We start from the raw sequence: 16,135 nt of genomic DNA on the forward strand, positions 1-16,135 counted from the left end.
GTATTTTTATACTTAAAATGAAAATCACCTTGAATTCAATCTGTTAATAGTTTGAATGCAAGTAACTACAATAGAAAAATAACTTTTAGTAAAAACACTTAATTATAAAATCATCATTATTTGTGTACAAGATACTTATGATCTTTAACAAAATCTTACCATTTTTGAGAGGATACATTAAGAAATCTCAAAGTTACTGCATGTATTATTGTACAAATGAAATTTGTGACTCAATTTCCACAATTTGCATGATCCTGCCACGAAAGGGTTAAATGTAAAAACAAATAAAAATAATATCATACCCTGTTGTAACCTCCCATCTTTTGCACTGTTTTGAAAAGCTTGTAAAGGTTAAGATCTTTACCAGCCAATGTTGGACCTTTATTAATTGGTGTACCTTCAAAAAATAATATAACATGAGCATTTGTAGACATGACAGCAATAACTTTTTAAACAATAATTTACTCTCCTTGCACACTTCCATAAAGAAATATTGACCATGCATGAAACAATGGTGCAAAAATTATAAATAACTATTTCATTGATTTTTTTATGTAACTTCAATAATATCAAGACTTTTCCCTAATCAGATACATATGACAATTTTTTGAAAAAAAAAGTATTAATGGTTATTATAAAAACAGTAAAATATACTGTGTAGTAATAAAATTAATTAATCAGTTGATAAATGTTTTGTTCAAATAACTTTTATTACACTAATGAAGTTTGAGTTAAATAAATATCATATCTGCACTTAAAAAATTGTGAATAGAAAATGTCATTAATATGTTTTATATCATTTTAGTTTACCTCTGTCATCCATGAATTTGTATAATTGTGCAACAAAATGATCTTTTTCTTCACTTGGTTCATCATCTGAAAGCTGAAAATAAAAATTACTATATAGCAATGTCATTTCTATTAATATCTTTCTATTTGAATATACATTTAATTCAAAAATTTATTTCAAGAACTTTCAAATTCTTTTAACTTAACATTGCTTTGAAGAATTTTTACTCCTAAGAAAACTTACATGGAACACGATGCAAACAAGCACATCATTAAATTAATTGTTTCCAGATAATAAGAGTTTAAATGCCAAAGTATCCACAGGCATAGTTCTGCTATAATGATAATTTTTTTCAATTCAAATTTACTTTTGGACTAATTTCATTGTTCAAATCACAATAAGAAAAACAAGTCAGATAAAATTTATGTGATCAAGATTCAGTTTGTGGTAGTCCATCCTGTGTGGCAAATTCTTCTTAGTCCTGACATCTACAATCTGAATGATTTTTTCATATATAAAAAAAAATCTTCACAACATGAAATTTACTCAATAATTATATATTCATGCTCTGAATCCATATAGGCATTTCTTGTAACAAATATGCAATTTCTATAAATACATGATTAAATAACCCCTTTGTCATGTATGTCTTCATCAGAAGATGGAACAAGGTGATAATCACTGACCACAAGACACCTGCACTTGCAGTGGATACTGGTTTACCATTTTCTGAGTGTTCAAATTAACAAGGTTTCACTGTAGTCCACGATGTAAACTTGTGATTTTGTCAACTTCTGAAATCATTTTCTCATCAATCTCTTGTTAGTCTGATCAATTTTTGTACAAAGCTAAAGTATTTCTTACATTTAAATCTACTATTACAAACTTGAAATATAATTTTGCACTATTTGCTAACTTGCTTTGATACGTTATGTATTTTTCCATATCTCTTTTATTTTTTTAAATTTATTTTTTAATAAATAAACATGTAAATCTTGATCCAGTTTCTATTTTCACCTAAAGACACACATTTGGAACATCTCATTCTTTATAGACATTTGTTAGGTGACTTGATTTACATTCTTATTAATTAAAAAGACCTGTATGCCTCATTAAGTTTCTTCCATGGTTTCCTGTTGTTTAGGTCTAATGTTACACACACACACACACAGTATGTTTAATAGTTCCAGAAAAAACAAACATTTATTTCACAGAAATTCAGAACTCCATTACCATTAGAAATATGACTTCAAAATCACAAACACAATTAAATACTTTTTTTTATTCTTGGAGTGGTTATTAGCACCAACTTTTCAAATAATATCAGTATTTGCACATAGTGTTTTTTTTTTTTGAGGTCTGAACAGCCTCGCTACTTTGAACTCATAGATGTCCTGTCATGCCCGTGCGGCAGTTTTTTGACCTGTATTAACTAAGAACATGTTCAATTCTTTTGACAAGAGTTGTGTGATTTGCAAATGATTATTCTAAATTTTACTTAATGAATGAATGAATGAATGAAACTACTTAAATGAACATAATACTGTATGAACCAACTGGTTCTTATAGTTTCATGTTGTTTTTTTTTATAATTTAAAAATACCACTTAAAACACAACAACACTGGTACTCAGTACTTTCTCTTAAGCTGTATTCTGCTAAATATATTAGTGTTTTTTTTTTAGAATTTCTTTCACAAAGCCACATAATGGCTGTCTGCACAAACCATCCTTAATTTTGAAATGATAAGCTAGAGGGAAGGCAGTTAGTAGAACAATTTCAATTTTACATTAAAAATATTTTAACATAGCTTATCACTACACATTTTGTAACATTTAGTTTAAGAAAAACTGTTAGACCAATTAGAATTCATTTTAAGTTTTGGAAAATTTTGCTGATCATGTAAAATCTGAGACCAATTTTGAGCCAACAAAATTTGGCTCTTCTAACTCTCAAATTGTTCTTTTTAGTATGAATGTGTTTAGCTAACTCACTATTCTTATCTAAGAAAGTCTTGTATATTATTCCTAAATACTGAAGAATCACAGTGAACAAATCTTTAATTAAACAAAAAAAAGAAAAGAAAAAAGTCATACATCAGATTCTGAATGTTGAGAAGCTTCCTCTGCTAAGGGAACACAGAGTCCCATTAGAAGTTCTCGATCCCAGTGAGGTGGTAATTCGTCTCGATGGAGAAACTGAAGAGCTCTTTCTACAGCTAAAACAAAAACAACTTTCATTTTAGAAAAACATTATATTACTATTCCAGCTTGCTTTCAAACAATGCATACAGATCAATAAAGTATTAAAATATCTACCCCAACAGCAGATTACGTAAACACAGGTTTTATATGAAAAAGAAATACAGAACAAAATTTCATATAAACAAGAACCAGTACAGCTTTAAATGTAGCTGAACTTGTGCTACTGATTTTATATCTACAAGTTCCTCCTCAATTGAGACCAATTTATGCTTCTTGTTATTTACTGCCACATAGCAATATTTTACAGTTCTTGATAACCCCACATTATCATATTAGATAAGCATTTCCAACATTTCTTTCTTAAAATTCCACATTGAGAAATTTACCACCTACAAAGTATGCATACAAAAACAAAATATATAGACTTGTCAGTTCATCAATTTCATAACATACCCATGTGCATCAACTGAAATGATGTACAGAATACTATCACTAAATTTTAGCTGTATATTTAAAAGTAGCAGTGAAGAAACTACATTATACTACCAATATTATATGTTTTACAGGGAAGCAAAATCTCAAAGTTCTTTTGACTCCTGTTAACCCAAACAAATTATATATCTATATGCGAGATCATTTACAAATTTGTTTTCCTGGCTCCTCTATCTCATTATTAATTCATTTTCTATACAAAATTCAATATATACAAAATAATAAATTTCATTCATGTACTTTCTATCCTAAAAAAGAAACTTTCATAAAAAAACTACTAAATTGCTATAAAAATTTAATGTCACAATTTTGTACACAAAAATTGAATTTTCATTAATCATATAACACTAGAGGAACTTATAATTTATTGAAATAAAGCTACATTGCCCAAATTGTCACATGATCCCACCTGTTTTTAGTGTAGGATTGTCCACTTTGGTCCAAATATCTCTCGTAAATTCTCGAACGTCTTTTTTGGAAATTTGATAACTGAAACAAAAAAAAAACAAATACATTATCAGCTTAAGGGTAAATTTCTTTTGTACATAAAGTGTTCTTGACAAGAAAATTTTTCTATCAATTATCTCTGGTAAAATTGTCTCAAGTTAATAGAAATGTAATAAAAATTTTGGCTTGAACATTACTAATGCATGAAATTAACTTAGATAAAAAAATTGAAAAGCACATCAAAATATACACAGTAAATATTCTCACCTCTGAAAATCCTGTTTTAATATAACCATGTGTGTATACTTCATAAAAGTATGTTATTTCAAAGTTTACATTTTCCAAATAGATCATAATCATAAATAATCAAAAGATTGACTATTAGCAGAACCCATTCTAAGTATTTTTACACATATTTTTTTCTTTTTAGTTGTGAAAACAAAATACAAAAATATTTAATGATTTCAAATACTGAAGAATGCTTATTTCAACACACTAAAAGCCACTAACTAGCCATACTTAGCCTACAAATTAGTTGATAATGATAGTTTTTAAAAATTTTAATTTTATGCAAAAAAAAAGAACATAACATCATGCTACCATGTGACTTTGTCCATATTTAGCTTCTTTACTGAGAACAAAAAAAGATATTTCAGTAGCTAGTACCATGCTTATGGTATTTATGTCACAAGCCTTGCTTGTTTACATTTTCACTTTCATCACTGTTTCACATGAAAAACTTACTTTGTTGTCTATGGTTCCTGACACAAACACAGCTTTGTGTATTCTGATGTGTCACAAATTAAATAAATATCACAAATTAGAAGTCACTCACGACTGTTCTAACACCACAGTATTAGGGGCATTTCATATAATTGGTATCTAATTTACAAATTACCAATAACAACAAGAACTGCTGAACTCTGCCTCTTCAATAACCAAAATCTCAAAAAATACTGACATACAAAAATCATGTCAGAAGATAATCCTAGTTTCTGGTTATTTGTTGCATGCTTCAATCCCCTGCAAATCATGTAAAAATTCGTGAATAGCTTTCTGAAAACAGTGACCTTGGTTCTATGTTTATTGAAGTTTCTTTTACCTTCTCATCATTCACAGAATTTTCAAATCCAAATATGGAATGATACCACTTCCAAAAGAGCTGTAGATGGCAACAGAACACAAAGTGATTGACATATACTCTAAATTTGTAATCAGTAGTTGTCTACAACTACAAATATTGTAGTGGGGTAACCAATAGTCCAAGGCTAGATACAAGTAAATTTGTCTTCCCTCCTACCCTTGACCAACAAAATGTTAGATTCAAGAGGTATATTAGTATTAAAATCAGAGCAAGCAAAAATATCAAAATTAGTTTAACTTTGCTTTAATCTTTAAATGCAAAGAACATCCTTTATGAAAATTAATACTTATTTCCAGATCACACTTGCATTAATCCCTTAAAAATGAAGTTACTTGATGTGGTTAACCTTGTAACTGTGAAACAATATAAATACCATAACTATGCATCTTCAAAAAATTTAGCACATTTTTAGTAAACATTAAAAATATGTCATATACAAAAAAATCAAAGTTTTTAATAAAAAATTACTAACAAAGATTTGTCTATAAGTTGCCAAAAACTTTTACTGAGTCCAAGTGAGAAGTAATTTTCATTCTAGGAATAAAAATACTTCTATTCAGCTTACAGTTTCACATTTCATTTGCACAGCCTCTAGAACCTCTTAAATGAGGTTTTTAGAGAAACTTTATTTTCTCTACCCTAACACTAATTGCAGAGATAACAACGTACAGTAAAAGGAAAAGTTGAAAAATGTGAAATAAAATGAATAACCCCATTTGTTCCTGTACACTGACTGCAATATTGATTAGAAAGTTCCAAATTACTTATATTAACAGTTTCAACTGTTAACCTTTTCACACCTGTTTTCTTTTAATTTTTTCAGGTTTAGTGCTTTATTTTGCACCCATTGGAATAGTAATCCTTCCACCAAAAGCAATAAATTACAGTGGAAGCCCACTTGCAGTTTCTCATAGAGCTAACATAAAACAGCACCTGATCCAAGTGTCAAGTTTAACACTGTGCTTGAGCAAGCAATATTTTACGTTACTGAAGTTTTGTTAGACTATGCTGAATTTATATTTTTTACATTTTAGTTACTATTGTTAAAAAATATGACACATTAAATAAAAAATCTACATATAAAACAAGGAGTTTTGTTACTCACTGCATACTTGAGCCATCCGCATCTCAGCAAAAATGTTAGACATTCTTCCCTAAGTCTCACAAGTTTGAATGTACAAAAAAAAAAAAATTCATGCAGCTTTCAAATATGCATCTTAAAACATACGAAAATATATAAATCACTAGAATAGGATGTTCCAAAACTACAACAAATTATCTGGCTTTCTAAGTAAGCTATAAAAAGGTTAAAAAATTATGTTACTGTTCAGAGCACCAAATCTGATCAACATAATACCCCTCACCTTAAAGCTTACTACAACAAAGCTAAATGTTGAATTGTAAGATTTATGTAGGGGAGAATCTGTTCTTTCTGTTGGTTATAAAGATATTCATCAATCTTATACAGCTGATCAGCAAACAATCTCAAAAATTAGAGAGAGAGTGAGAGGGAAGAGGTTTCTTTGTTGGGTTGACAAATTTATTTATATCTCAACAAATCAAGAAGGTAGGAGGTTTAAATCTTTCATTTTTGCTTGTCGTTATGTATATTTTGTTTCTTATGAGCTTGAAACTACAACAGATTATTTTAAAAATTAGACAAATCTGAAGTAGAGAAACAGGAGATCAAATGCATTATGTAACACAGAAAAATAAAAACTAAGACTTTTGTCATATTTCTTTTTCTAATTGAAATGTTAAAACTAAAATAACAAAAGTTCGAATAAAAACTATGTTTTAATGCTAAATTTATTGACACACATTGATAATAAATTTTGAATGTAACCTGTAAAATGTCATTATTTGCTCATTGATCCAGTCATACAAAAAGAATCAAATTAAACACAGAGAGAAGTAAGATGTAATCATCTTTCAAAAATTACTAAATTGTTACATTCATACCTTAATCTAATTATTTCAAAAAAAAACAATCTTTAATATTTTGAGCATGATACACAAAGGTCTTAAAAATGTGAGAAAAGGAAATTATTGCTGTACAGACATTCTTTCCATTCAATTATACTCAATGATTCTCATTCCAATTATAGTGTTGAACAGACTAATATTATCAATTGTTTTCTTTATGTTCTAATTCCTCCTATATTTCAAGACAAATCACTAACCCTGACTCTTCTAGGTCATTATTAAATTACACATATACATATAATTGACTCTCTATGTCTACATAGTGTTCACCCATGTAATTGAAGGTAATATGGAAATAATTATTATTTGGAGGACGATTTTAGTTTATCAATCAACAAAATTATTTTCATTTACTTTACCGAAAAAAAACACAACTGATGTTACAAGTAGTAAGAAAAAACATACTATTTGCCATCTTTAAAAGACCGAACCAAAAATTCTTGTTTTGGATTCATTTTGATACTTTCTTGCGCAGTGTGGGCAACCACCAATGCTGGAAACCAGTTATCCTTTTTTCTTCTATCACCAAAATCATAACAAACAACTTTTCCATAGTTAGGGTCTCTTTCTCTTGACTTTGATTCCTTTCCTTTTTTTTGAGGGGTCTCATCATCACTGCTTTCATCATCATCGCTACTAAACAAGAAATACATTGTTTTTATACATTATACTTAACAAGTTAATCTATAACAAGTCTAGAGAATTCCATTTATTTTTCCTGAATCCAAAAATGTATTCATTCAACATAATCTCACAATTAAAATACCAATGTAATTGCTGAACAGGAAAAAGCTTAAAAGTGTCATTAGACTAAGAGACTTATGACTTAAGTCTCACTTCTCTTTCAATGCTTTATAATAAACTTTAGAAAAGATAATCTCATTAAAACCCTGTATCAAATTTAATTACTAAATTCACTCCTTAACATATGACAGAAATAAAATACTTTAACATACAAAAAAATAGTTATTTAAAGTTGACTTAACCTTATTGCCACGGGTATCCTTTACTGCGCATGACACAAGGTTTTAGTGTCTAACATTCAAAATTTTATTCAACTACTTTTTGTTTATGATATACCAATTAGTATAGCATAAAATCTTAGCTAATAATCCATATTTTAATAGCATACAAGTTTTAGGTTCTTAATTCTGTAAGGCAATATTTTTAAAAAATCCTGAATTTTCCCCTAGTATGACACATTTTCTCTACGCATCTTCTCTTCTCTATTTGATCCACCACCCCTTCAAAAAGTATGAAATTAAACGTAAATTACTCCCTATAAAAACATCATTACTCAGACAAACCGTAATTTTTATAGCCTTCAATTTTGTATGGTTACAGAGCTATCAATTAGAAAATCAGACCCCTCCTGTCACACCCTCTCTTCAGGATTTGTTAATAGTTCTCTCTTACAATTAATTATATATTACCTATAACCAATAGAAAGTCAAGGTTTTCATCTATCAAATGATGTATAACATTGTTTTCTGAACAGACAAATGCCAGTTTAACTTATAATACAACTTTGGTTTCCACAGGAATCACAATGGCTAGTTTGAATGACTTTTTAATGGATCTTGTCACATAGTTAGAAAGCCAGAAAACTTTTGAGAGTTATGAGACATTGTCTACTTTTTGCATGTCATTAGTTTATGTTTTTTGGTGCATTACTTAACTAAATAAAAATGATTTAGTACATCACTACCACTAGTATAAAAAAAGTAGAGTTAAGTGTCATCGACAATCGACATTAAAAAAAAATATTGGGTAAGTACCTTATATCTTGTTTTTCATGTTTATTCTTTATCTATTATTATAAAAGTAACTAAAATGTAAAAATTGGAATCTTTTTAGGTTAGTTAAGATTAGATTAGGTAAAATAAATAATAATAAAAATGTTTCATGAGGTACATATGTGAGCAGCTCATAGTAGCTCGTAGTAATGTAATTCGATAGCATAACATGAGCTGTACGTTCCCCGAGTGATTTACAATTTATAATGGTGTGGATAGTAGTTAGACATGGTTAAAAGGGCAATAAAACAATAAAATTTAATTATAAATAGATGTATACTGTTATGAGTTTAAAGCTACTTAGGATAAACGAATGTGGTTTAATGTTACAATTTGAAGTCATTCTAGAAAGAAAAAAAGGGTAATTTAGATTTATTTTGATAGTTTTTTTTAGTGGTTACGAGGTCGGTCAAATTGACCAATCCTGTATAGAGTTTGTTTTTTTTTTGTTATGCACAAAGCTACACAAGGGCTATCTGTGCTCTGCCCACCACGGGTATCGAAACCTGGTTTCTAGTGTTGTAAGTCCGGAGACATACCGCTGTGCCACTGGGGGGCCCTTTATAGAGATAGGGTAAAGAATATAACAGATAAAATATAAAGTTTTTCTGAAAACAAATTTTTGAAATGCATTTAGGAGGTTTTAGGGATTACAAAAAGGAAATTTGAAATTTTTGAGATTAAGAAAAATATTTTTAATCTTAATATGAAAATTAGTAGTTAATTTCAATACTTTGAATTGAAATTACATATTTTTATGGCAATACTGAAAAGAAGAGCATATTCATGGAGCATTTACATTTTTTTTTTACAGACAAGATAGCCAGTAAAGTGCTATAAGACCAACACAGGTACCAAATACTGCATATAAAAGCTAGACGTTACTTGTTACCATTATTAACTGAGAATTCATTTTCTTTTTATCAATCCATTCTTTCTGATAAAGCATTATTTTAAATAAACAACTGAAAATTACAAGATCCACATAATGACAACAATATAAAAGCATTTCCTATTTCCAAATTGACTTTTGATGCAATCCTGACTGAACCACTATATTTGCTGGGAGAACAGCTAAGCTATAATTTTGTAACAATGTGAAACTTACTTAAGCATAAATATCCTTTTTCAAACAGCAAATTTTACTATAAACATGGAATTTATATCTAATGTCTAAAAACTACACCAGACTGCAGATATTCTTTTTCACTTGCATATTAATACTCATTTTTTAATGCTTTGCCAACTTCTAGAAGTGAACTTCATAAATTAAGTTTTTATATTGCATGTATAAACAGCATTTCAGGTAAGCTTTTAGTTGTCTTGGCCCAGCTCAGCTGACGAGTTCTGATATTGACCAAAATGCATCCTGGGCAATGACTTGTGTCAGACAAAATACAAATCTGCACTGAAAGTTTAAATAAAGTTTAATTACCTAAACAGATTGTTTTGGTAATTTTGGCTTCTTTTGAAAAATTAAAAGTCTCCTTATTTTATAGCATAGTCTCATTTTCAACTTTATCAATTACTTTGAACTAGTAATTACTGATGCCAAAAACAAGGCTATTATTTGCGGGTGGAGACTTAATAATTCTTCAAAATCTGCACTTTTTTTCTGATCTGATTCGAAAATTACAAAGGAAAAAGTAACAGGGCTATAATAAAAAATACTCTTTTTGACACAATTTTTAATTAATTTTTATTATACTTTAATCAGTAATAATACTTATAAAGTAATTTTAAATATGCAAATATTATTTCTAATAAACAAGTCGTGTACAATATTTAAACTTACATAGTTGCCAAAGAGCTTGTGGTGGGTCTTCTCTTTCTCTTTGACTTGGAGTTTAGCACAGGTGTACCAAAGTGCTCTGGATTAGTAAGTGGTAACTGATCCAAAGTCTAAAGAAACCACCAAAATATATTAACAAATATAAAAATTACTTTTCCAAAATGGCTTGGTAACCTAGCAAAAACATGTATTCATTTACTTTGAAGCTGCTGCAATTTCAAACTAAGTGATAATTAAACTTCTATAATAATTATATATACCTACAGAGAGAGGAGGTGGAGAAGTGATGGGGAGATGCCTTTAAACTTATCAGTTTATTGAATACCACAAAAAGCTCACAATTACCTCACTTTCTGCAAAATGTCTCCCACTTTTCAAACAAAGGGATGTTCTTCTTAGTGTGGTTTCATCACCATCATCAAAAACTGAAAGTGTATAAAAACTTTGAATCAAGTACTTGCAATTAACATGGCCTTAAAAAAAATTCTAATTTGACAAGTAGTATACCACAAAAGTGAGGAAAGAATACTTATTCTTTGTAAATACTAGCATATCTTGACATCTGTGCCCTTGACTTCATACATTATAAAATCAAATCACACTAAAATACTGTAAATGTAATGTTGTACAAGTTCTCTATACTATGTATGAATAAATCTAGAAATGTATTACACTGTTTACAAAAATTCAAAATGAGCAATTGTATTTTAAATGTCTGCTATGGCACTAATACTTTGCTTTCAAAAACAGAAGCAAGTGTTTGATAATTGTGCTTCATAAAGGTAATTACAAATCATAATTCAAATAAAAACAAGATAAAAAACATTCATACAACATTTTAGAATAACTCACAGTTGCTTTTACTTCAGTTTCCAAGGAGTAAGATAAAAAAAAAACCATGATCAACTAGGTTGAATTTAAATATGAAATACATGGGCTTACCAACAGTGTACAGGCTTAAGTCAAGAATTTTGCTGATTATAGCTTCAAAGAACTGATTCTTTTCCGGATGTTTGGCTTCCACCTTTCCACCCACCTACATAATATTATTTATGTTAATCTATGACATTAAAAAGACATAATTTAAAAAATTTAGTTTTTTAAATAGCTATTATGTTAAAAAAAACAGAGGATAAATTTTCAAATACAATTTTAACTCATGTTATTTTAACTCCACCAAGAAAAATGCAATCATCTGAAATTAGAATAAAAATAATAAAATCTGAAATAACTTTAAAAATGAAACAAAAGGAATTCATAAATACAAAATCAAATAAAGTACATATCACAAATAATCTATGAAGATTGTATAATTTTGAGTTACAGCAAAAGCTGAGTCATCAAGTTAACAACTGAATTATACATGGTAATACTAAATTGACATTTACTTTACTGAACTTAAAAGTTTTTTTCTATTTCTTTCATTTATGTACATTAATTTTTATATAATTCGATTCAACTGGAAAAGAATTTATGAAACTTCAGATATGCTCAGTCAGTTTCTTTATTTTAAAGTGCAAAACTGCACAATGGGCAATCTGTACTGTACCCATCCTAGCAACTGAATCACAAATTCATAAAGTAAAGCCCTCAAGCTTACCATTGAGTCACTGGGAGCTACTTAGTCATAAAAAATGCTGTACTTTTTTTAAATATGCAAGTTTGAAAGTGCTACAACAATTTTTTGGAAATTAAAGACACATCACTGCAACCAGTACTTCCAGTTATAACAGCAAGTCACAACTGATGAAATTAACAGTCCGTGCCCCAACTATGTCTGCCTGTGTTTTTTGTATTTTTTTTTTTACACCGTTTATTGTATATTTACCAAAAGATGCTTTTATTGTTTCACTAGACAGTTTTTATTGCAGTTGTGCTTACATATTTCCCCTTTCAAGTGCAGCTTCACCACTCTCTCTCCCATGATGGATATATTAATGAACTTATAGCTTAAAACAAAACTCAAAGCACTAGACATTTGAAACTCATCAACCTCTCTAGAATGTAATACTGAATGTCACTTAAAATTAGATATTGCAAAATTGCCAAAATCATTCATAACTGGAGCAAAGTTTGTTGTTCTTCATTACTGAATTACTGCTGTAAATAAAAATATTGCATTCAGAATATTGAAAGACATGGAAAATTGCATGTAAGTCAACACATCTTTATACTAAAGTTGAGATAACATAAAATTAATATCATGAGCTTTTAAATGAATATCTGCAATTAAGCCTTTGTATGTGCATTTGTTCATTATATGTTATTATAAAAATAGCAAAGACTGTAGAGATTTGCTAAAAGATGTTTGTATCAATATGATGTAATGAGCACATGGAGTTCTGAGCATTTGGGGAAGTAGTAGTTGGATCCGTAACAATATACATGCTTATAAAAGCACATTGCAATTGTTGAAAACTTGTTAAGCTAGTCAGTGTGCTTTTTTAAGTGTGTGTGTGTGTGTGTGTGTGTATGTATGTGTGTATATATATAGTAATCGCACACCACAAGTAAAATAAAAATCAATCAAAAAATTGAAAGTACATAATTTTTATTTCTAGAAGAAATTCAAGGACTGTTGTGGCAAAAAAAAGTTTGTTTTTTTAAATCAAATTTCAAGACTAAGGTAAAAAACCTAAATTTATGAAATTTCAGGAGTTTTCCATGAATGTAGTTTGTTATTATTATGCATTAGGTGTGCAACAGTTTTCTAGTTTCTGAATTTATTAAAATTAGTGAAACCTCTACAGAGAAGCTCTCCAATTCATAACCCATGTATATATGGTACTCCCAGGTTCCACATTTTGAGCAATCATATTTCCCAGCTCCTAAAACTTTCCAATATTTTTAACCTATCTATGATATCAATTTGGTATCTCTTAAGCCTAAAATCTGTATTTTATACTTCTTTGTGTTTGAGGTCTTGGGTTAACCATAAAGCACCTATTAAAAGTTTAATTACGTATGTAGCTGGAACTACAAACAATCTTTAAGGTTGCTGTAAGCAAACATATGAACTACAAAAATAAACAGCAAAATTTCTTTTATAAAAATATTTCAGTCCACTGACATACCCTTAAATTTCCTTTTATGTGATCTTCTGGAAGCACAGCAGTTCCAAGACTGTTTTCAAATGTAACCTGAAACATTAATAAAATAACGCTATGAAAATGGTAGTAGAACTTGTTAATTTAAACAATACTACTGCCAATACAAAGATTTTATTAGCCTTTATAACAGTTTCCTAAATTTCGACCATAAAACATTTTTTCATTAAAACGAGTCTTAAATACACCTCTCACTATATAATATTCTATCCAATTGATACACAAAATTTAGAATGGCTTGCTTCAAAATGTACAATGTTGTGTAGTTAAAATTATTTTCAGCTTCTGTTGGATAAGCATACGAATGAGATATTCTACATTTAGTTTGAACTTCAGCTGAGTGTTTTGAAGTGTTAAAGAATGACCTATCACCTTGCTCTTTATGATTTTATGAAAAATGACTGGGACATTAATGACCTCAAACCAGAAACAGTACTAAAATTAATAATTTCAGATTTATTAGTTTAATGATAAAAAGTTGCTATAATACTTTTCTACAATATTGCTTTATCATCTCAAATCTTTAAAACTTTAAAAAGCATAAACAATGTACTCAGCCAGCTATATTATCCAGTTATTGTATGACATTGAGAGTTAAGTTTACCATATTTACCCCAAATGAAGTTTTAGAATTTAATACAGTTTTACAATACTTTTTATGTAGGCTTATCAATATACACCATCCTTTCAAAATATTTCAATCTAGCAAGTCAAAAAACTTGAACATGATGTAACAATGATAACATCAAGTAACCAGTGAGTAGGTGTATAAATTAAACAAAATGTGTTGTGCAACTGTCGTTATAACTTAGTATAATTTCAAAAGATAACTAGAAGACTTTTTTAAATGCTGGACTCCTTAATCATTACTCAGGAGTTTTAGATAATTTAATCGTATGTTAGCACACTATTCCAAAGAATTTATTTTACTGCAATTTTGTTTTACTCAAACTTTTCTTAAATAAACAACCCTTAGAAAAATAAATATTCTCTAATATTGAATTAAAAAATCTTAAGCAAACATTTTACATAATTATGAAATAAAATTTGAAAATTGTGCATTTTCTTATGATTTATATCAGGTTATTTTTCACATTTGAGTGTCATTAGTTTAGTGCAAAACTAAGAAATGGAAAGCTTTGGACTACTGCATCTAAATTAGCATTTTCCTTCACTGAAAATGTATTTCCAATAGATACTTACTTTCTCTCACAAAATAGCTTTTCTCGATTAGTACTGCCCTCAGTCAGTGCAAATTTTCAATGCTCCATCACTAACCTTCCACCTCCTGCATATCCACATGCAAATGATCGTGCAGCAGCTCTCCACCAATAGGAGCATAACACAACTCCTATCATAACCCTCTTCACATTTGCACTCATTAATCACACCCGAGCAAGAGACTGCACCACATCTGATCCAGGTATACTCTTTGCTCTTTTATGACTATGTCACGAACATAAAAGATGGAAAACCATGAAGGAATCTCAGAACATGTATGACCGATTAAGGGGACCTCTGGGTGTCAATTGGCTAGGGCGTGACAGACCATAGTGGTAGTTCAACCTCAACTAACACCAGGTGGTATCTGGAATGTTACATCAGATCCATGGAAGGTAGAGGATCATCTATCTCTTCACCTCGATATGGGAATTGGTAGGGAAGACAAGCTTCCTTACCAAAATCCATATCCACTTGTGCATATTTCCAACACAACCAACACCAGATCTGCCAGAAACTGACATCCAAAACTCTGGAAGGAGAACACCTACAGTCCAAAATCTGGTGCCAATGGGTACGGTACTTCCAGTCCGAAATAGGAGGAAAATACAAGTGGGAAAACGTGCTGCATTCAGCTGGGATACACCTCCAGTCCAAAACCTGGAGGCAGTGGGCATTTGTCATTTAGTCTGCAGTAGGAGGAGGGATACTGGCCAGCACATGTCAGGACTTACTTAGCTGGTCCATCTCCAATCAACACCAGACTCACCAGGAATGTCCATGGCAGGGAGAAGAACATCTTATCCTGAGAGGCAAACTGCTATATAACATATATATTTGTGACATGGCCGAGTGCTCCAACCAAAGCCAGATGGCATCTGGAATTGTACATAAGGTCCACAGTAGGAAGGGCATCGTGCCATCAACATTGATTCTAATTGTGACTGGGCCATTTCTAATCAACACCAGACCCAACTTGGAATGTACCTCTGGAGGATGGTAAGAAGAGGAATGTTAAGGTAGGAAAAAGCAGCCGGTCAGATATATATATAGAGTAATACAGTATAGTGCTATAACCAAAACCTGGCAGCATCTGGAATTCTACATCAGGTCCATTGTAGGAAGTGCTATATGCCATCGACACCTGCAGAATGCCA

General features: G+C 29.9%; 1 protein-coding gene across 2 annotated transcripts in view; it reads right to left on the minus strand.

Annotated features, from left to right (window-relative positions):
- Positions 1-16,135, minus strand: part of LOC106460058 (AT-rich interactive domain-containing protein 4B-like) — a 49,230-nt gene that overhangs the window by 21,718 nt on the left and 11,377 nt on the right. The window contains exons 3-11 of one of the 2 annotated variants that reach the window (XM_022386671.1): positions 13,725-13,790; positions 11,593-11,686; positions 10,996-11,075; positions 10,654-10,760; positions 7,468-7,695; positions 3,895-3,974; positions 2,886-3,007; positions 811-883; positions 303-397 (exon numbers count right to left, since the gene is read on the minus strand). In XM_022386671.1, coding sequence (XP_022242379.1) covers positions 303-397; positions 811-883; positions 2,886-3,007; positions 3,895-3,974; positions 7,468-7,695; positions 10,654-10,760; positions 10,996-11,075; positions 11,593-11,686; positions 13,725-13,790 — 945 coding nt within the window. Of the gene's footprint in view, positions 1-302; positions 398-810; positions 884-2,885; positions 3,008-3,894; positions 3,975-7,467; positions 7,699-10,653; positions 10,761-10,995; positions 11,076-11,592; positions 11,687-13,724; positions 13,791-16,135 lie in introns of both variants that reach the window. The other variant, XM_013919744.2, reaches the window with a different exon arrangement.

This window comes from Limulus polyphemus, unplaced genomic scaffold (assembly GCF_000517525.1).
Source record: "Limulus polyphemus unplaced genomic scaffold, Limulus_polyphemus-2.1.2 Scaffold699, whole genome shotgun sequence".
NCBI lineage: Eukaryota > Metazoa > Arthropoda > Merostomata > Xiphosura > Limulidae > Limulus > Limulus polyphemus.